The following is a 22,690-nucleotide window of genomic DNA, read 5'->3' as shown; positions in this document are numbered from 1 at the left end:
TTTGTGCTGAGGAGGGGCAGGGCACCAGGTGTGTGGTGGTGTAGAGGGGCGAGGGTCCACAGTGCTGTCTGGTCAGGATAGCGGGAAACGCTGCAGACATGAGGACCCTCCTAGTTGTGTCACGTGTGCAAGGTGTCTGTGGGTCAATCTTCTCGCTCATTTCTATTCTGGGTGTCAAAAAGAAAGTGAAAAGCTGTTCCTCTGAAGTGAGTATCAATAATCTGAATTTACTGAGCTGTCTGCCCATTTCAGAATAAGCCTGCCCCCCACCCCTTACCCTCATCCCCACCTGCCTTTGGAGTCCTGGTTGGTTACGCCCCTGCCATTTGGCTGGTGTGAACTCCATTATGTGACGCCTTCCTCGGTGGCCAAGAGTCTTGTTGACATCCTGTCTAGAGTTTAGGGCTCCCCCTGGGGTAAGAATGAGGACAAATTTGGGATTTTTATTGCGCAAAGAAAAGAGGTTATAAAATAGTTCCCACTGTCAACTTTTCTGCCCTTGCCCAAGGCAGAATTGGCTTTCTTGGGGAGGAGGTGTTCTTATGCTTGGCTGCCAGCTGAGCTAAATTCAAGCAGAGTGATTGATATTGTTGGTGTAGCCTGCAGTCTGCTTACAGAGGGGCTTACTCTCGGGACCCTAACTCCTGGATTCAGCATCAGTCTCCATGGGGACTGAAATTATGACATACCCGGGCTGCGAATACACACCAGGAGTTTCCAGAAGTTTCATCTAGAATTAAGAAGCAGGATACATTTCCCCTTTTTGGGGCGTCGGGAAAGGGGCGGCGTAGTTCATGCTTGTGGGCACATGGTCTTTTGTGGCTAGCCACGAAGCCGGTGGAAGCCCCAGGAGAGTTATCTGTTGGTTGATGAAGAGGTGGTTGCCTAACAAAATTTAACTTGATTAGTAAACGATGGTGTGTTTTGTAATCCCCATGGAATCCTTTACATTTCAGTGGGGTTAATTAAGTTTGCCATATTAAAGTACAAATTTTATGTCCAGGTCACTGAATCTAAAGGCGAGGCTGGAGCAAACTAGAACTAATTGAGTTTGAGTATTAACCCAAGCATGTACAGATGCATGCATGATGGACTAAATCCTAATTTCTAGGGTTTCATAGTAGCAGCATTACTTAAGTTTTAATTTAAAATTTGGGTTTATACTTTCTATATTTCCTTTGGGCATTTTTAAAAAGTCTCTAAGACACTTTTCTGGATTCTGTCAATAATAGCATTTCAGTAATCCCCAGACCAACAAACTATTGACGACAGCCCCTCATGAAATGCTTTTGAAATTTCCCATAGGCTCGTGAAATATCAAGTTATTCCTAGATGTTTGAAATACCCTTTCCAGACTAAGCTGCCTCCCTTTATGGTTGTGTTGCTCCATAAATTCTTGACTCTTAGCTCTCTGAAATTTAAATCGAAGTAAAACAAAACCAATGAGCACTTTGAATTTATCCATTAACTTATAAGCAGTTGTATTTATGTGTAATCGGCTTATTTTAGCCATCTGGGTAGTGGGATATATGATATGGGCAGATGAACATTTTTATTATAAGCAAAGAACCTGTTTATTAAAGTTTACATTAACCTGGAAACATCTTTATGGAAAGAGATTCTACTTTATTCAGTATTTTAAAATATTTTGGAAAAGCCAGCACTTTCTACTCTGACAAAAAGAGTGACTTAGTGAGGTCCTCAAACAAAATACAATCCCCTTTTTCCTGTCAAATGATCCTAATAAGCTATGTGTCATATAGAGTAAGTTCTTCACAAATGAGCTTCCTATTGCTAAACCAACATATTGTTTAAGGGGAAAATGTCACCCACAAAACAATACCTCTGCCTTAAGGGAAAATAGAAAACTAGATAAATTAGGGAGGGTTATTAGATTATAATAGGATTCACAGCTATGTTTCTTGGAATTAGGGGCAACCATAGTCCATTTAGGTTTGCTTCAATCTATCATTAGCTACTTGAGCAAGCTTTGATGGGGAGGGGTGAGAAAGTTTTAGTCTTATGAGTCATTGCTTGGTGAAGTCTCAAAATACGACGAAACATTTTTTTTTTTTTGGCAGTGTGGTTAGCAAGTAAAACTAACACATATGAAACAGCAGAATAATTAAATGCAGAACTATGTTACTGGGAGGAGTGAATCTTTTTTAGATATATGTTTAAGTAAATATTGATGCCTTATGTTTTTGATTACTATTTTAAACATTCAAAAAGATGTAGAGAATGAAACAGGCATAAAGAATATGGCACCTGTCTACCCACTACTCAGTTTAAGAAATAAAACATGACTGTGTTTCCTCCTGATCACATTTCTCTTCCTTTCCCAAGAGGTAACCTTGCTCCTGCTAATTTAATTTTCAGCTTCTTAGCATGGTGATGCACCACTTGACCGATGGTTGGATAAGGTTTTAGTTAGATGGAAGTACAGAAGGGGGACATCCCTGGTATGTGTGTAGTGGAGGAGAGACTAGAGGTAGAGTAGCCATTCGTTCTGCATTCCCTTGAATAAATATTAAATTCTTATGCTGTGAAAAGTACTATGTTGGATGCTATTTGAGATGGGTTATCAAGCATAGGTCCTTTTTTCTTGGAGCCTTAGAGTCTGGTCAGGGATTAAAGATCTATATACACAGAGTAACTATAGTACAGGGGTGGGGGAGTAGTGTTGACTAATCCCAGCTGTGTGACCAGTCGGGTGCAGATGGAGGTGCTGTGCCGGGAAAGACTTGCTTGGAGTACTATGCCTTGATTCACTTGTCAGCAAAGTATAGGATGGAGTGGGGCAGGAAAGGGACTAGAGTCAGGGAGAATGGTTAGAAAATGATTTCAGTAGTTAAGCGAGAGAATAAGATCTCAAATTAGAACAGGGACTTCCCTGGTGGCACAGTGGTTGAGAGTCCGCCTGCCGATGCAGGGGACACGGGTTCGTGCCCCGGTCCGGGAAGATCCCACATGCCGCGGAGCGGCTGGGCCCGTGAGCCATGGCCGCTGAGCCTGTGCGTTCGGAGCCTGTGCTCTACAACGGGAGAGGCCACAGTAGTGAGAGGCCCGGGTACCGCAAAAAAAAAAAAAAAAAAAAGAACAGGATCAGGAAAAAAGTGATACAGGAAGATTCCTGAGGAATTGCAAGGATCTGGAAGCCATAAGAGACAAAGATGATGACATCAGGGTTTTGAGACTACATTAACCAGACACTAGGAGAGAGGGACCTGTCCATTTTGGTTTGAGTTCAGTTTCAGGCATGTTGAGTTTGAGGTCTGGGCACATCTAGGCAAAAGTGTCCAATGAACAATTGGAAAAATCAAACTGGGGCTTAAGAAAGAGCTCAGGAGGTAAATTGAGCAGCCTTTTACTTAGAGGGAACGTGATGAGATTAGGTGCATTACACTAGGGAAAAGGTCATTGAGAGAAGAGACCTGAAAACCTTTGGTATTTTATTCTTGAGCTGTGAATAAGGTGGAAGAAGCACCAGCAAAAGGGTAGAAGAACCCACAAGACCACACAGTATCCATGGGTTTCCCCTCTGAGTGTCTGATGTGACAGTTGCCACTTTCTTCCTTGGAGAGCAGAGTATCTGCCAAGGTCAAAAATTTACAGGAAAATCAAAAGAGGAGATGGGGCATGAAAAGAAAGTTACTGTGCCTAATAGGGCTGTTTTAGGAGGCTTGTGAAGGTGAATGAGTTTAAGTTGTAGGTATGTGATAAGGAAATGGAATTGGTGAGGATAAACCGCCTCTCTTTTACGCCTAAGAAGCTGAGCAAGTAAGGGAAGATGAGAGATCAGTTAGTAGGGTGGAGGGAGTCTGCGACTATGGTTTTATTTATTATTTTTATGAGAAGGGAGAATTTAGTACAATTGAAGACTTAAAGGTTCTACAGGAGTGGGACATGGACTTCTAGGCATCCCTAGACCCTTGCAGAGGGTCTGTGAAGTCACAACTCTTTGCATAATAACACTAAGATATTTCCATTTCTTTTGCATTGACAGTTGCAGTGATGGTGCAAGGGCAATTGTTGGTAAGACTTCTGATGCCTTAATACACGTCAAAGTAGGGGCTCCTGCTATTCTAGGGCTACATGTGGTTTTTTTTTTTTTTTTTTTTTTTTACCAACACCCACTTGCAGCAGAAATAATAATTCACTGAAAAATGTCCTTGATGAAGCCCTAAAAATAATGAATTTTAAGTCTTGACCCTTGAATACCCATCTTTTTAATATTCTGTGTGATGAAATGGGAAGTCCGCAGAAAGCAACGTCCACTGTGTGCTGAAGTATGATGGTTGTCTCAAGGAAAAGCACCTGTGTAATTGTTTGAATTGCAAGCTGAACTAGCCTTTCTTTAAAAAAGAAAAAAGAACATCATTTTTACTTGAAAGTACAACTGACAAATCAGGGTTATTCAGAATTGGGTATTTGACATATGTTTCCTCGAAAAGGAACAAAATGAACACCTCACTTCAATTAAAAAAACAAACAAACAAACAAAAAATCCTGACAGGGGTTAGTTGCCAATGATACAATTTGACCTTTCGAATGAAAATTAGGTTTTGGGGAATTTGCATCTGTCACAAAGAGCTTGATGGCTTCCCAAGACTTTTCTGTTGAGATCTGTGGTGATGTTAATGAATGTGATATTTTGGTGTTGTATAATAAAATGTGTCAACACTTGCAAGATCTGCAAAACCAGTATTTTCCAAATGACCCAGTGCTGATGTTACAAAATCTTGCATGGGTAAAATCCATTTGAAGCATAAAACAGACCATTGGATTTTACTGTAACAGAGTACAGAAAGTTCACTGATTCAGATTCAGATCAACATTGGAACTAACCTTTAAGAAATTGCTACTTGTCAGATCGGGGAGGTGTCAAAGAAGAATATATGTAATTAACTGGAAAGGTTCCTCCCTTTCCCAACTATTCAATACATTGCTCTCTAAAGCCACAATTCTTCACATGCTTCAACCCATAGAACCTATCACAACAGATTGAATGCAGAAGTAGACATTAGAATCCAACTGTCTTCTATTAAATCAGACATTAAAAAGAATTTGCAAAAATGTAAAACAATGCCATTCTTAACTTTTTAAATTAAAATACGGTTATTATTAAAAATATTATTTGTTAGTGTAATTTTTATTAACCTAAAATGGATTAACATAGATTTTAACATTCTTAGTTTTAATTTAAAACATGCTAAATATCAATAGACATAACCCATATAAGCCCAAGCTCTTTGGAGTTCTTAATTTTTAACGGTGAGCTCTGATACTAAAAAAATTTGAGAACCACTGGCTTAGAGGAAGGAAAAGAGAGGGAGAAAATAAAAATAGGTGAGAAGATTGATTCACAGACTAATAGTTATCTAGACTGGAGAGGATGAGGACTTAAAGTGTCAGTGTGACTGAAGAGAAAAAGGCGAATTCAGGAAACATTTTGAAACAGGAAGTGGTAAGATTTGGTAACAATTTCAGTATGGGATGCATGAGATGAAAAGCCTAAAGATAACTTATATGATAACTACGTTTTGGTATTCCAGACTAGAAACCAGTTATTGACAGAAACAGATCAGGTTCATGGATAGATGCTCCTCCGTAAATAGTATTTTTGGAAATTGAAGGAGGAGGGAATGGCGATGCCTTAGGAGAAGGAGTAAGCAGAAAGGAACAGGAGAATGTTTGTGGAGTAGAAGGCAAGGAAGGCAAGAGGTTTAGCAAGAAGCAGGTCCTAGACAGGTAGAGGCAGAGGAAGGGATTTAACATCAATCAAGGCTGTGTCTCACTTAACAGACTTGATTCAGAAGTACTGTCTTGGAAGCTGACGTTAAGTCAGTGGTTCACGGTTACATGCTAGTGAATAGCCAAGCGTCATCAACAGTGCCCAGCGCTCTGTTGAGTTTGAGGAGACTGAGAGTGGAGAAAAGGCTTCTCTTGACGGCATTATCACTGGTAATCCCCAGGCACTTCCAAGGTTCTAATAGCGTCTGGCTTTAAAGAAGGCAGAATGATTATATGGGAAATGAAAGCAGTTAAGTGTGGGCCAAGTTGGAACAGTTTGATAGCAGGAGGGGATTTGTTGTCTTGAAGGAATAGTGAGTTCAGAAAAAGTTAAATTAAGGCAGAAAAATTCTAAACAGAAAACTATTTTTTTTCCGGAAAGAGAAATATATGCACATTAAATATAGAAAGGAAGCCATGAAAACAGAAAATGAAGTAATAGTGAGAAAGTGGGCTCTTGGTGTTAAAATTGGTAGAAATAATGACCAACTTTGGTGCAGTGTTTTATCTCAAAGATATGCGGCTCATAAGATGTTTCTCACATTTGTTTTGAGCTTCACAATCTTTAAGAAGTAGGTGATGGCCACTTCCCTGATGAGGAAATTGAGGTTTAGAGAGGCTCACGCTGTAAGGGATCCAGAATAGCTTTAGTGTGGGGAAGTCTTTTCCTCTGAGCCTGTAGGGGGGGAGGGTGAGGGGATGGTTATTAAGGGGACAAATAGGTTTGAAGTTAGGATGGAGCCAGTCACCTTGTGGACCGTACCTGGATGTTGGCACCCCAGATGTGATCTAACAGGTGTGAATAGGTAAAAAGAGCCAGGCAGGGAGTGATCAAAGAAATTCCCTTTGCCTTTCTCCACGTGATTATTCCACAGTGGTGTAATAGCGAGGATTGCATGAGAACATTATTGGGAGGAATATCGCTCTCTACTTACCTAACGGATTCCTAGGGAGTGTGAGGCCAGATACTCTCTCACCTCCAGCTACAGTCATCATAAGTTCTTTGGATATTTAAATCTATGAGATGTTAAAGCATTGCTAAGAGATGAGGTCTTTCTCTCCAGCCCTTATCCCACTGCTGTGGGGTAAGGTACACCCATTATTGACGAGTGATTTAGTATTAACTACACAAATGAAAATAGACTGTCTAGAGTATCCCATTGAATTTTGGTTTGGGAGTCATTCTGGAATCATTAGCTCAAAGAAAATCCTATCTGACTGTTCAGATCTCAGTATTTGGTAATTGATTATGGAAGGACAAATACATTTCTATTTCACAGTCGAGTGTATCAGTGTGTGTTCCCAGGCAACTCATCTCCCCCAAAATGGCACTGTCACACTTCACCCAGGGGTCCTTCTGCCAGAATGAAAAGTTCAGCGAGACACACTCTGTGCATTAGGGAAGGAAAGATGCGGACAGCTTGACGTGGGTTAAGGAATTCAGACCAAAGGCGACTTCTGAGGGGAAGGTCACTAGGATGACATTTTAGTAGAAAGAGTAATATGAAAAGACAGTTGGGAAGCTTCTGGACGAAAGAAAATGGTAGTGGCTTAATGGATGCCAAAACTGCAATAAAGAACATCTGTTCATTCCTCCCAAACCTGGGTAGATTTGTGGAACGTTGGTAGCGACAAAGACCAGATTGAACAGTTAAGAGAACAAGTTAGCGATGAATTTGGGCATCTCTTGTCTCTTCAGGAGACTGGAATGGCCACTGCTCCCCAACTTGTCTGAAGGGGGGAAGTTTAGATGACTAGTTGTCTTTGAATTTATACACACACACATATGTGTGTGTGTGTGTGTGTGTGTGTATATATATATATACAATGATATGCGTATATAAAATTATTATTTTCTTAATGAAAACCTTGACAATCTGGGGTGAATCTGCTGCCTCCGGCCCCCCTCCCACCCAGGACCTACACAGGATGCGGGTCTCAGAGTGAGCCATTGGCTGTGGGTAAATTTCATGACAGCAGCTGCCAACTGGGAGTAGTTTTTGGCTCTCTCCCCAGAGTGTTTCAGGTTGAACCAGAAGCTAGACATTCTGGGGCAGGTCACAATTGGGAAGCAGTGTAGAGATTGTTTTGAAAAGAAAGTGGGGTGTGGAGTAGAGAAAGTGCTGAGTACTGGCCCCTCACCCACTTCTTCCCCTTTCCAGCTGCACCCTGTTCTCTCCCTCTGGTCCAGCTGTCACACCTAAGATAAAGTAGCTGCCCTGCCTGAGCCTTAGGGCAAGGGAGGGCGGCACTGATCCTGTCCTGAAGTGGTCCAGCCCTTGGGTGTGCCTGGGTCATGTTGATTTGGTTTGGTTCCTGGTTTCCTTTCCCCAGTGCCCACGTACCTTAAGAGTCAAAATGTGGTTGGAGATCTCTGGTGGGAAGGGACCTTCTGTAGAGTGGCTTTGAGGGTGTGGTTGACCTGCCCTGGGGTGGCTCCCTTACCCCTGTCATTGGTTTGGGGCCACTGCTCCTTCGTGTTATGGGTTTATCTCAAATGATCCAGAAACATCAGGGCTCTTTTAACCCACAACGATCAAGCCTTGGTTATTTTATCTCTGCAGTATTCTAGAGCAACTGAAAACTGTCCAAGCTGGGAAACAGCTCTTCTTCTCACCCTAAACATTGGGAGCTTTTGAGAGCAAGCCAAGGGGTGGGGTACTTTTCCTTCCTTGAGGATACAGTCAGCCTAGTTCCTCTTATAGCTGCCATCCTGGGAGCATGACTTAGCAAAACTGATAATGTGGGTGAGTATAATACAGATGGTCTTCTCAGCTCTGCTTATGTTGATTTCTGTAGTTCCTTACAAAAGGCAAAGTTAGCATTGAACTTTGGTATTGATGTTGTAGCTCAAAAGTAATATCTCGAATTTGTTCTTTCCTCATTTTATTTTTCTGTGACCTATTACCCATTATCTGTAGATTTCCACATCCAGGGAAAATTGTTCATGAATGTATGGATCTAGGTACCTAGACAATTAACAAAAAACAACAAAACATTAAGATGAACGACTATTACGGGTTGTATGTTGTTCTTAAGTTCTAACTTTTGCAGGCACAGTTAACTTTATACGTTATTTCATTCCCTGATGGATGCTGACTTAAAACTGTAAGAGAGCTGTTAGAATGATGTGAATATCATTTTGTCCACCAAAATTAAGTTCCCTTAGGCTTTGGATACAAGGTTAATCTACAGCTCAACATTTAAGTCAAGTCCAACAATAAAATTATCTTGAGTGCACCAAGCAAGATGACCAGGCTTAGGGCATCCAAACATGCCCTGTGACCTTCAGGTGGAACGTGCTTCCAACCTTACTGTGGAGTGTGCTGAGAAGACAACCCATTTTTCTGCATCTCCCCATGGACAGCAGGGTGTGCTGCTGGGTCCTGTCTCTTGGGACACAGTTCACTGGGACTTAAGATCTTTGTTTCAACATGGATCCCTGATGATTGACCCTTGGGTTGGAATCCTGGTTTTGACTTTCTCTCCTAGGAGGTGTGCACAGGAAGTTTCCACTGAAGTGGTCATGCCTCTTTCTTGTTAAATGAGAGCTTGCATTTCAGTCCCCCTCCGCCCCCGCATCTAATAGCTCTGGCAGCATGCCACTTGGATTTTACTTTATTTCAGCCTGCTGTTGGCATTGGACACACTGTGCTCTTCAAGAGTAAGAGGAGTAGGCCTTTTTCTGCCTTTGGTGTCTGAAGTACCCATTCTTCATGACATGGAAATAGGAATTGCCATCAGAAAATGACACCGTGTCTTCTGATTCAGGTCAACAATTTCACCCTTTGCACTTGGTGTTTCTCTTTTACTGTTTGCTTAACCTGTCACAGTCTCTTAATTAGAATGTATTGCTGGCGGACAGGCAGCATTGTCAAACTTTGTGCGTTTTATAAAAATACGCAGAAGCACCAGACAGGCAGCTGTAATGCCAACTCCTCCAGATGCGATACTGAAATTCCAGAGAGGGGTGTCTTTCATTGTTTTCTTTCTTTGTTCCAGAAGCAAAGGCTGATAACGAACCGAGCTGTTCGCCAGCAGCTCAAGAACTGTTGACAAGGCTGGGGTTTTTACTGGGAGAAGGGATTCCAAGCTCCACACACATCACCATTGAAGAAAAAAGCGAAACCATGGTAATGCCCGAGGAAGACACTGCATGTCATACCTGCTCAGAGGATGAATGAAGGCATGACCGTCTTCCCCCCTCCCTGAGTGGGGAGGCCATTGTTCGGGCCAAATGAGTCTGGGCTGCTGCGTGTTGAAATTCATTTCAACAGTGTGTTTGTGAATCTTTGTAGTTGAGGTTGGGGCGGTGAGGAGAAGCAGAAGGGTGTAGAATTTACGAAAATGTCCACATTAACCTGATCACCACCCGGAGAAGAGTAGCGGAATGAATTAAAGCGGCTGAGAGAATTCCTTAGTAATGACACTACTTTTATCTTTATAGCACCGTTCTTCTCATCTGGCTGCTTTGGTATACGCTTTCCTGTGCATTTTTATCCGTTGAAATTTTGGAGGGTCAGTGGGGTGAGGAAAAGATTTATAGGCGATTATATAGAGAGACAAAATAAAATGAGATCAAATGGTCCATCTACGGAGGAGCACTCCCCTTCCTAGGGAACAGCAGCCTGCCACATCTGAGAGGAGAAGTGTACGTCTGAATTGCAACGAGGGGCCAGAGCCTCTGCCCCCTGCGAGGGTCTCAGGGAGGGTGTCATGCATTGATTAAGATCGCAGTGGCCACCCGTCTCCTCCCCCTGATCGCAGAGCCCATAAATCTTAAGGAATTGAACCCGGTTGCAGTGCTTGTGAAACATGACAAAAACAGAATTCCCAGATTTAACGCACAGAGGTCAAAGAACCCATTTGTCTTCTGCAGACGTTAAATGAAAGGAAGTCTGCCTGTTTGCTATTTCTGCTTTACTAAATGCACATTCCCACTAAATTATTTCTAAGACTGCCCTTTTAAGGAAAAAGAAGATGGCAAAGTCGGGGGAACAGAACTAGGAGATTTCTCTTTTAAATGTTGGAAGACCGTATATATTAAGATCCCTAGATTTGAAGAACAAAACAAAACAAAACTGTTTTCCATTTTCCGGTTTGTAGTTTCATTGTTTTAGCATCAAAAACAAAGGGATGTGTAGCTGCGCTAACTCCTCCTTCCCTTCATCTTACAGTGCACAGCTCTGAGCCAAGGCATCAGCCCTTGCTCCACACTTACAAGCAGTACCGCGTCTCCTAGCACCGATAGCCCCTGCTCAACCTTGAATAGCTGTGTCAGCAAGACGGCAGCCAACAAAAGTCCCTGTGAGACCATTAGCAGCCCTAGTTCCACCCTGGAAAGCAAGGACAGTGGAATTATAGGTAAGAAGCTCACTCCTCGGTCATGTGCTGGCTCCATGCATTTCAGCCAGAACGTTCACCAGGCACTTCTTAAGAGGGTTTTAGCATGCGTGGTTTGTGAAGGTCGGCCCTCCGGGGCCTGCCCTGTCCTTTGCAGATAGCACCGGCTCCATGGACAGCTGAGAGGATGAAGCATTGGCTTTTACGTTCCTTGGTGTTTATTTTATAACCCTGGGCTCATTTGGTAAAAAATTTTCCAGATCAGGTCTGGCCTGTGAAGTTACAAAAATCTTCCCTCCTCACTGAGTAATTCTACTTGATGGGGATCGGGTCTGGATAGGACACACCATAGGGCAAGGAAATCCCTGCATATTGAGAAGTCCTCCCAGCTCAGTCTCAAGGTCACTGATCTCCCACGTATTTCTGGGTGTTTGTTCTTTAGTTTCTTATAATGGCATCTGACCACTGTTTGGAGGCCAGGAGTTTCTAAGGAAACCTAACTGCCCACACACACCCATGCCCATACCCACAAAGTAGGTGTGCTTGTGCTGAGCTGAGAGTCTGGAGACACAGAGCGTAGTCCTGACCCTTAGGCTGCTTGACTAGGTGACTTGAGCAACATTTAATTGAATTCTTTGCACACTTCTTTCCTTCTCAAGGGAAATCAAAAGTAAGGCTTCTGATTAGGTCAGTAGTTTCTAGTCCCATGTTCACGACAGAATCAACCAGGGAATTTAAGAGCCCTTGTTTTTACATACCATCCCAGACAGAGTGCGTTCGCATTTCTGCAGGAGGGCCTGGGCGCCTGTGTGTCCCAGTCTGCAGCCTGGTGTCTTTTGGGTGAGCTGTTCAGGTCTCTTGTGTGCTGAGGCCATGCTGCTGTCTGACACCAGTGCTCTCCTGCACAGCTCAGCCCCTCCCTGTTGCCCAAGTGATGCACATATCTTTGAGGGATATTTTATGTTTTATGTATGTAACCAAATGCAGTGACATTTGAGCTTTGTTTCCTCCAGTCGCCTGCAATTTCTTTCAAGTGTAATTTGAAAAACCAAGCTCTGCAGGTTCATCCAGTTTTATTTTGGCGATTGCCCCAGAAGATCTGTGAGATGCCTAGGACTGGGTTGTGGGCTCTGTGAGGGGCCGGTCAGCACGAGGAAGGCAGTCTCTTCCCTCAGTTTTCACTTGGATCAGGATCTTCTATGGGTTTTTGTTTCCTTTTTGTTTGAATTGTCTCATTGAGGTATAATTTGCATACCATAATATTCACCCATTTAAACCATTGAGTGGACTGTGTTTATTCAGTACTGTGCAACCATCACCACAGTCTGATTTCAGAATATTTTTACCACTTCAAAAAGAAACCCTGTACCCTTAGAAGTCACACCTCGTTTCCCTGCATACCCCAGCCCTACTCAACTGGTAATCGACTTTCTGTCTCTACAGACTGGCTAGCTCATTCTGGACATTTCATGTGAATGGTGGGTTGTGGTTTTTGTAGCAGGTTTGAATTCTTTTCACTCAGCTTCAAGCCCTTCCAGTGAGCTTATTCTGCTAATTCCCCTTTCTCATCTCACTCTGCTTCCCCACCTGCTGTTTTGTCTAACAAATTTTTCCCAGTGTTACCTCTGTTTTCATGCCCCGTCTCTCTGAGCTGCCCACCACCGAAGGATCTCTGGTATTAATTCTGTGATAGCCAGATGACTTTCTTTTTTTTTTAACAAATTATTCATTTATTTATTTTTGGCTGCTTGGGGTCTCCGTTGCTGCGCGCGGACTTGCGCTGTTGTAAAGAGCCGGGGCTACTTTTTGTTGCGGTGCGCGGACTTTGCGCTGTGGTGGCTTTAGCTGTTCCAGATGACTTTCTTTACAGCATTCTTAGTTCTTCTGCAATGTCCTCTCCTCCTCAGAGTTTGTCTTCCTTCAAGAAATTGGCTAGTGCTACAGATTTTTTTTTTTTTTTTTTTGACAGCCTTTTACTTCTTATTCTGTGTTCTGGCATTCACGTCTCATGCCTCTGATTATGGCCAAGCCAATTTCTTGTTTTGACAGAAACCTTTTCAATGACAGAAAACTACCCTCATTCATTCGTTCATTCTCACTCTGTCTCTTTCTCTCATTGAGAGATTGCTGCTATTTTAAAGGTGTTCTAAAGAGGGAAAAGAAAAGTTGCCGGTTGGTTTTCTGCATTGTCAATGAACGACTGAACTGCAGGAGTATTGAGGCTGTTAATTAGTACTTGATTTAATACAGTCCCTGCTGAGCCCAGACCAGTTAGTCCCCCTATTACACGCTCTCCATAGCATCTCAGTATTTTCAAGTTACTTATTTTTTTCTTTTTAATTTTTTTTTTTGTTTAATTTTATTTTTGGCTGTGTTGAGTCTTCGTTTCTGTGCGAGGGCTTTCTCTAGTTGCAGCTAGCGGGGGCCACTCTTCATCGCGGTGTGCGGGCCTCTCACTGTCGCGGCCTCTCTTGTTGCGGAGCACAGGCTCCAGACGTGCAGGCTCAGTAGTTGTGGCTCATGGGCCTAGTTGCTCCGCGCCATGTGGGATCTTCCCAGACCAGGGCTCGAACCCGTGTCCCCTGCATTGACAGGCAGATTCTCAACCATTCCGCCACCAGGGAAGCCCCTCGGTTTACTTATTTTTGTTTTGTTATTTACTTTTGTCTCCACATAGTTAGGGGGTCTCATTTACCTTATTCTGGCTATCTGCTGGGCTCCTAGCATGGTGTTGGGCATGAGAAATTAAGGAAAGAGAATTGTGGCTACTTATCAAGTTGCATTGCAGGAGGCAATGGTTTAGTTGGTTTCTAAGGAAGCTATGTGGGATTCCCATTCCAAGTTGGCATTGTCCAGTCTTTTCATGTCATCTGTATTTTAAGTTGTGTCTTGTCGTTAAAGTTAAATGACCCATTTCATGTCATTGAGGCTGTCCTTCCTTCCTTGACTCAGTCAACATGTTCCCTTAACTCGGCTGAACAGGAAAAATGGCAACGATTGAGATGAAAGTGGGAGGAACCGGGAAGAGGTTCCTAAGTCCCTCTTTCAGCAAAGACCCCCTGCTTCATGCGACTGTGCTTTGTGCCCCGGTCACCTGATCTCCTGCAGGGAGCGAGGACTATAGGTGGCCGAGAGGGAAACCCTGTGCTGGTGACAGTGTTTCTCTGTTCTCTCTCCTTCAGTGACCTGCAGAATTAGAACCTGTTGCCAAGGGACACATTGGAGGTGTGGTAGGGAGGAGAAGGAAAAACAAGCATTTCATCTCCAGGCAGACTTACCCACAGCTCTCTGTGAAGAGGTGGGCGTGGCAGGGCCAGAGGAGGGACGAGCTTCCTCCTGAATCAGTACAGGGTACGAAGGTTCCGTTGCCTCTTCAAGGAGCAGGGATCTGTGACTCAGTTGTGCTTCTGTGATTGCTGGGGGGTGGGCAGTGACGAACATGTCTGTTTTTATAAGGTGTAGCCTTTGGGCATCTTAACTGTTCCACAGAGTAAAATATTCAAGAACACAGTGATCCCATTGGGCACCGATGAAGGCGAGATATCCTGGCTTCCTGCTTTGGGAGGCCCTGCAGCTGCTTGTAAAACAGGCTGGTTAAGATTCATGTTCCGGATTACACAGGGCCTGGAGAAGGGAGGAAGAGGCTTTCCATTTAATTTTCCATTTGAAGTTGTTTGAGATTTATCAACCCATGGAGCTCAGGTTGGAGTGGCAAAGGTTTGGGGGTGGGCTGACGTAAAGAGCACACAGCTGCCATGACATAGCAAGCTTTGGGGAAGCTGTAGGCTCCCATCCGGGGCTCAGACCAGAGCTCCACGTACAGTATTAGCACAGTTTATTTAGGGGAAATTTCTAACAATGCTAACCCATCCTTAAAAATTCCTGGGCCTCCCCCTTACTATTCAAGGTGACTTCCTTCATGATGATTCTATTCAGTCTAAATATTTTTGCCCAACAGATGCCGTGAAGGGAAGTTTGTGTTCCCACGTGCCCAGACAGCCTTCTCAGGCTGCCACAGGGTGCCCTGCCTGGGTTCTGTTTCTACTGGTTTTGATTCATTTGCAGGTGAAGAGAATTTCCTTTTGGAATTGCTTAGTAGGAGAAAGGGCAGGCTAATGACCATGAGAGGAATTTATTTGGGCCCCTTCCAGTCCCTCTCTGTGGAGGCCAAGGCCTAGCAGGGCGCCTCTCCACCCCCTGCCCCATGTTCACGGTGTAATGCAGAGGGGAGTCCCGCTGCATCCTATTTCAGGAGCTCCAAGTTCTTCCAACATAAATGTCTTTAGAAGTTTAATAATTCTGTCATGTAGAAATACTGTCTGAGCTGGATGGGATTAACTACATTCCTTACAAATGTCTTTTTTTTTTTTTTTTTTTTTTTTTTTGCGGTACGCGGGCCTCTCACTGTTGTGGCCTCTCCCGTTGTGGAGCACAGGCTCCGGACGCGCAGGCTCAGCGGCCATGGCTCACGGGCCCAGCCGCTCCGCGGCATGTGGGATCCTCCCGGACCGGGGCACTAACCCGTGTCCCCTGCATCGGCAGGCGGGCTCCCAACCACTGCGCCACCAGGGAAGCCCTCTTTTTTTTTTTTTTTTTTTTTAAAAGTAAAATTCCTTACTCTTTACATAATAAAATCATTGGCATTACCTAGAAGTTAGTGTCTGATTTTCAAAGCTGCAATGTGAAAACCTTCTAAATGTGACAGCAGCTGTACTCAGTCACCATGAAGCAGCTTTTTAATTATTTGCTTTGAAAAGGAAGACTTTATAAAGAAGTACCATTTAAAGGTATTTCCTCCATGGTGGAAAGAACATTTTTTCTTAGTGACACTCCCTTGAATATAACTTGCTTCCAACTGTTACAAATGGAAATTGTAGACTATTAATCCCGGCTTAGAAAAAAATTAAGTACGGGCAGACCTCAGGGATATTGCAGGCTTGATTCCAGACCGCCATAACAGCGCAAATATCGCAGTAAAGCGAGTCACACAAATTTTTTTGTTTCTTAATGTGTATAAAAGTTGTACTGTAGTCTGTTAAGTGTGCAACAGCATTATGTCTAAAGAAAAAAGCAGTGTACTTACCTTAATTAAAAAATACTTTATTGCTAAAAAATGCTGACCATCATCGGTGCCTTCAGCGAGTTGTAATCTTTTTGTTGGTAGAGGATTTGAAATATTTCGAGAATGACCAAAATGTGACACATAGACATGAAGTGAGCAAATGCTGTTGGAAAAACGGCGCCCTTAGACTCGTTCAATGCCGAGTTGCCACAAACCTTCAATTTGAAAAAAACCCAATTTCTGTGAAGTGCAATAAAACACAGTATGCCTATATGTGTATTCATTGGAATCTGTGTGAAAACCAATCTGATTAAAAAAAAGAAAACATCACTGAGAATAGCGGGCTTTAAAGCACTTTTTGATTTAAAGATACTGTTTAGTTTTTGTTTATGTCCATATCATGTTCAGTATTTTATGTGTGTGTGTATTTATTTCAGAGAAATGGGCTATTTATTTAGGGAGAAAGAGGATAGATGTTGGATGAGGAGGAACAAACAAAACTCAGCTTTCCTATCAAGATTTAAAACAATAATAAATCCTTCCTATCCATTAATGATAGAGGTGCCCAGGAGAAGGATTTCCAGGTAGCAATTTAAAAAATTCTGGCAGAGAGAGAGGCCATTAAAAGTCAGTCATCCCTTCCATTTCCTTTCTTTGCCACCTGCTTGTACCTGCTGACATTTATAATCTCCCAGTGGCTTTCATAGCATGTTGGATGGGTTTCCTTTTGAGAGTTGGTGTTAGGACAGCCCCATGAAGGGAGGGGAGGGGGTTCTGAGTGGAGGACAGCCACATCTCACCTCTCACCCCACCATCTCCCACACTGGGTGTGTCTTCTCAGCAGATCAGGTGTGTCTCCACCTGCCCTGCTGCCCCACACCTGAGCCACCCGCATTCCACCAGGCCAGGTAGCTTTCAGGATGATTAAGTGCTCAGAATTTTAAGAGGGTAAAGCAAGAACTCAGGCTTTTCCTGCTGCCTTTCCCCTTTCTCTGTAGGGGGTGGGGGGTGGGGGAGGGAGCTTACATTTGCTCCCCCCCTGCTCACTTTGAAGCTGGGAGGCAGGTATACGTTTTCTTTAATTAATTTATTTGTTTTATTTTTGGCTGTGTTGGTGTATATTTAGGCAGGGGAATTACCTTCACAGGAATATTGCTCCTGCAAAAGTGGCTTGCAGTGAAATACCGGACACTTGATTAGCATCCTTGCTGGAGTTTGATAATATTTGTTCTTCTGCCCAGTTGCTTAGGACATAAAGAAAAGTTACCCTGGGCTGACTTTTATCTTCCTGCATCTCTCTTCTCTGCCTTCCTAGGCTTGTAAAATGAAACTGATTCTAGAGGTAGCTTTAGACCTTTTATTTCCTGGACTTTGTGTCCCAAGGGAGATGATCAGATGCAGAGAGAGGCACACAAAGAGGAATTAATTGTACTTTATTTTCATTTTTAACTTGTTGTAACTCCTGTCCTTTTGATTTTATGCTAATACTGCTGTGTTGCCACCTGTCTTGCCCTGCTTGCTACTAAATTGAAATGCTTTGAAATTGATTTGGTAATAACTATTTAGAGTGTTTCAAATCTGTGTTACTATTCATTTTGCTACACTGCCTGCAATTTAAAAAATCATCCTTAATTATAGAAGCTTTTTAATCTCTTGGGTGAAGGAGGAAAATTTGCTTTTACATATATAATTTGGTAACGTACTTAACATGGGAAAGAAGTCCTTGGCGGTGATGCGAGTTAGCAAAGCGCTTGCTATACTTGTATTCAGACCGTGGTTGGATTCTCCGGGCTGTTTTGTCGGAAGCGTTTACTGGCACCGACTGCACACCAGGAGCACGTTTCTTTCAGTACTGGGACAACAGAGATAGGCACAGTATCTACTTTAAAACTTGTTTACCTGTGGAACCAAAGAATGGTCTCCTGCCCTTTGAAACTTGGGCAAGTTGTCACTAGCTGAAAAGGGTTTAAAACATGGCAGTGCCCTCTGATGGAAGGTGTATGCCGTAGGTGCATAATAATACCAACCACTAATAGTGCCTTCTACTTTTTTCTGGAAGAATCCAGAATTCTCTGGAGTCATTGGACTAAGTCAGAAGTGCCAGCGTCTAGGCCTTTGGCGTTCGGGTTATGCGAAGCCTTACCAGGACACCGTGTCACGTGCTATTGCTAGAAAACTTCCTGTTGTTCGGGTCCGCAGGCTGTTCTCCGGAGGCCACTGCCTGCCCTGTCCCACTGAGTCTGGGCCATGTGGGGTGGGGCTGAGGTTGGAATGGTGTGGCTGAGTGAGGAGGCCTGTCCTCCCCTCCCCCACTGCCCCGCCCCAGCTGCCCACAGAGCGCTGCTGGGACCGCGTGGCTGTGGCTCGGGCCCCTGGCCTCGCTGCCTGTCACAGCAGAGTGCGCCTTGTGCACAGCCGTGAGCACTGAGCCAGAGATTTGGGACAGAGATCTGTCTGTCACGATCCAAAGCGCAGGGCCCTCGGTGGCTCCCCAGGGCTGGCCAGAGGAGCCACGCGCTGCTGTCCATGCAGAGAGGCGAGAGGAAGAGCCAGAGGTGACTCAGGCCAGCCCCCCCCACCCCCCGCCCCCATCCTGCCAGACGTGAGTGCCTTCGCTCGCCTTCCTGGGCTGCCGGAGGTGAGAGCAGCGAGCCTCAGACTTTGTTCCCTGCGGTTTGTTAGTATGTGGGTGGGGCAGAGGGAGAAGCACAGTCTGGCATTTCTGGTCAGAAGGTTCCCAGCAGGCTGGTTTCGTCCTTGCAGTCTTCCCCCTTTGTCACTCAGGGAAGTCCAGAGTGTGGCACGGCAGCCTGAACCGTGTGAGGCGTGAGTACACGGCAGAGGAGCGCACCGAGTGCTGTCGGGTCCAAAGGACCAGCGAGTGGGCCCGTGGCTTCCTGGACCTGTCACTTTGATCTTGCCCCAGCCTCGGTGGGACGTTCTTCGCTTTCTAGAGTTGCTGATGATCTTTACACAGTCGGGTCAAAGAGACAGTGTCTGCACTAGTTGGATTTTCCTTTTTTTACTCACTTCTTCCCTTCCTCCACTTTCATAAGCAACCGGTCTGCTTCTTTCTTGTTTGGTCTCTAATTCCTTGGTCCCGTGTTTTAACTTTTAGACTCTTCCCCTCAACCATTAAACTGGATATAGAAGCTGAAAGATGTTTGTTTGGGTTTTATTAGTGCTACTTTATTTTTCTTCAGTTGTATGGGGAGGAAAGCATTCTTGGGTCCTTATGATATACGAGGCACTTTACATGTGCCCTTCTATCTAATTTTCTCTCCCAGGGAGAGAGTTTGGAACAGGACCCAGGCATGATTAACACTATTATAATATTCATGTTAGCCACTATTGTTGTTCTTATTTCCTAGGGATACTTATTTATTTATATTTCATCCCTCCCTAGTGGATTTGAAATGCTCATAGGCATTTACTAAAACAAGATTTTTCTTTTTCAGGGAAGGTATGAGTTGGGAAAGAGTGAGAGAAGAGATGAAGTCAGCAGTCAGGTTCATAAGATTTTATTAATTTTGCTTATAAGTGGGCAGAAAGTTTTAAGATTCCTAGTAACCTGTGTAGAGGGAGAAGCACAATCAAACACACAAGATGATGTCAGTAAGGTAAGACAAAAATGTGCCCATTCCTAGTAGTGGGCCCAGAGAGACATAACCCCTTGTGGGTCCTCAAAAGAAGAAAAGCCAAAGTTTGAACCAAGCCCCTTGCACTTTTCACCTCTTGTCTTTTCCAGAGCTAAGAGAGAGAAGAATTTGGCTCTGTGTATATGTTTGATATCAGTGGCCCTTAGTTTCTAAACAATTCTGGACTAATGCATTAGTCTATAATTATTAGTCCATCTATAATTAGTCCATCTGTAATTCTATTAGTCCATCTATAATTCTGGAGTAATACGTTAAATAGTCAATTTAATATATCTCTATCTATCTATTTATTATTTTTGGCTGCATTGTGTCTTTGCTGTATGTGGGCTTTCTCTAGTTGCGGTGAGCAGGGGCTACTCTTGGTTGCAGTGCACGGGCTTCTCATTGTGGTGGCTTCTCTTGTTGTGGAGCACAGGCTCTAGGTGCGTGGGCTTCAGTAGCTGTGGCGCGCGGGCTCAGTAGTTGTGGCTCGCAGCTCTAGAGTGCAGGCTCAGTAGTTGTGGCGCACAGGCTTTGTTGCTTCATGGCATGTGGGATCTTCCTGGACCAGGGATTGAACCCATGTCCCCTGCACTGGCAGGCAGATTCTTAACCACTGCGCCACCAGGGAAGTCCCTTAATTTATTTCTTGATGTTCTTTTAAACCTACAATTTGATTTAGATCCCACCAAACTACTTACTGGGCCCTGGACTTTACTGTTTTTTTGTTTTTTTTTTAATTCTGTTTCAAGTGAACATTCAACATATGAAAGAACCTTCAATAAGCAAAGAGGGGATGAGGGAAAGTTGGGAAGGAGAAGGAATCATTTTATTGCAGTGCCATATGTAGCAAAACGTTTAATGACTGAGTGGGTCTCTATCTCTGCTTCCCCCACCTCCCAGTCAGACTCCCTCCTGGCTGCTGTGAGCCCATGATTGGCCTCTCTCCACTAGCCCCTGCCCAGGGGTTGCTGTTTTTAACAAGGCAGATTTCATGAACTGCAAAATACTTTTTAGCCACAGATAACTTTACAGAACTCCTTTTACATGTTGAGAATTGTACAAGGCAAAGGGAGTTTTAATACACACTGCATGTGCAGTCAAAAGGACTGGTATTAGACATACCGCTAACTCTGTGTGTGTGTGTGTGTGTGTGTGTGTGTGTGTGTGAGAGAGAGAGAGAGAGAGACAGAGAGACAGAGAGAGAGAGAGAGAGATCAGTTTCTCCCCAGTGTGTTTCCATATCTATAAAGTGGGATTGATGGTTCTCAGCCTTTCCACCTCTTCTCTTGTGTTGTGGTGATCATGTATATGTCTTAACATAATTAGAAAGTGCTTTGGAGGTGGTATAGCCCAGTGCACTAGTAGGTCTGGTTAAATGTGCTGTTTCTACAGAGGAAGGTAACCCCCTGTCCTTGGCTAAAAGGAATTTTCAAGTTACATGGAGAGTCGGAAGTAGTAGCACATGAGAATCAATGAGCAGTACCAAACCTAATTTAATACTGACTTGTAAGGCACAGCCTAACCTCGTAGCTTGGTAAAACTTAAGGCCTGATAAGTTGCTCATTTTACAGAATCCTGTGTGTTTGCAGAGTGACTGAGACACAGCCTGAGTGATGATGGCAAGTCTTAATTGATGAACACTGGCATCTATAATAGTTGAAGTCATAAGATGTTAGAATTTTTGAGTTGAGTTGTTAGGGAACTTTTCAAGATTATCCAGTCTCTGGAAAATGTCAAATGGCACTGATTTTTTAGAGCTTTTTTTTTTTTTTTAAAAAAAAGAAACATCATAGTTAGGATGTTGCCCTGTGTGTGTTAAAACTTGAAGGTGACTGGGTTAACTTAATTAGGAATTTATTTCTGTTAGCTTGGAAGAAGAATAGGTATTTTTTGAGTAGCTTGTCATTTGTTATAAGAAATACTTTCCCTTTCTTGGAGACTGTGGAGCTTCCCTCTTTGGTGTGCTTCCTGGGTCGTGTGGGAGAACTGGGGCCTTCATCTGCCCCACTGGATCTGCTTCAGAGCTGCATTGTGCCTGAACCGAGATGAAAGTTCACTGCTGGGGCTTCCAGCCGTCAGCCTGGGTCTGGTACTGGATCCCAGGGAGGAATGTTGTGAAGTGGGGCAATCTTAGTGGAGCATCTTTGGGGGAGGGCCCTGGCTTCAGAGCTCCTCACCTGCCTGCCTCTGAGAGGGCCCTGCTCAGTGTGGACTCTGGAACGTGTCCCTTAGTTGAACTTCTTGAGGACAGTGGGAGAGTCTCCTCCTTACAAACATACTGTAAACTCGTAATATCCTCCTTTTGAAATCGTGGCCCCATCTGGGACTTCTCTTCCCAGCTGCCTGGGGGCCTTCTTCCTCTACCTGCTTCCCTTCCGCTCACTGCCACGACCTGAATGGTGCCACTCATCAGGGCCTGGGCACCTGTGGCTGTGCTGACAGAACTGGGCGTTCAGCCTGTCCCTGCATCCCATGAGCCCTGACCAGAATGTCCCTGCCTAGCTGCTGCTTGGGTTCCGGAAGCCCTGCTTCTGGTGCTGTCCCTGGTAACAGGGGGTAGGGAAGTCCCAGTTTCTGTTCCCACTGCTTGAGGCCTGAGTTAGGATCAGATCCTTAGGGGTTTGATTCTGAAGTGCATGGCACTTCGGGAGAGCAAAGGAGAAAGAACATCACTCTGACATGGTTTGTTTTTCACCTTAAGAACATGTGCCCCCAGATAAAACAGCCACAACATAAAAACCAGACCAGTCGCCCCACCCGCTTTCTGTAACTTAGGTGTTGGGGTAGCCTGGGAACCTAATTACAACATGCCTGCAGGAAAAGCTTTCTGAGTCCTGAGCACTGGACTTTT

At 44.1% G+C, this 22,690-nt stretch overlaps 1 protein-coding gene across 7 annotated transcripts in view; it reads left to right on the top strand.

Moving 5' to 3' along the window:
• TANC1 (tetratricopeptide repeat, ankyrin repeat and coiled-coil containing 1) overlaps positions 1-22,690 on the top strand; it is a 230,222-nt gene that overhangs the window by 142,781 nt on the left and 64,751 nt on the right. For 5 of the 7 annotated variants that reach the window (XM_029225497.1, XM_029225499.1, XM_029225498.1 and 2 more), the window contains 2 exons: positions 9,796-9,926; positions 10,971-11,157. In XM_029225497.1, coding sequence (XP_029081330.1) covers positions 9,796-9,926; positions 10,971-11,157 — 318 coding nt within the window. Of the gene's footprint in view, positions 1-9,795; positions 9,927-10,970; positions 11,158-18,915; positions 19,130-22,690 lie in introns of those variants that run through there. The other 2 variants (XM_029225496.1, XM_029225501.1) reach the window with 2 other exon arrangements.

Source organism: Monodon monoceros, unplaced genomic scaffold (assembly GCF_005190385.1).
Source record: "Monodon monoceros isolate NGI ecotype Baffin Bay Population unplaced genomic scaffold, NGI_Narwhal_1 Super_Scaffold_16, whole genome shotgun sequence".
Classification (NCBI taxonomy): Eukaryota; Metazoa; Chordata; class Mammalia; order Artiodactyla; family Monodontidae; genus Monodon; species Monodon monoceros.
Note: the sequence above shows the minus strand (reverse complement) of the source record. Positions and strands in the feature narration are given on the sequence as shown.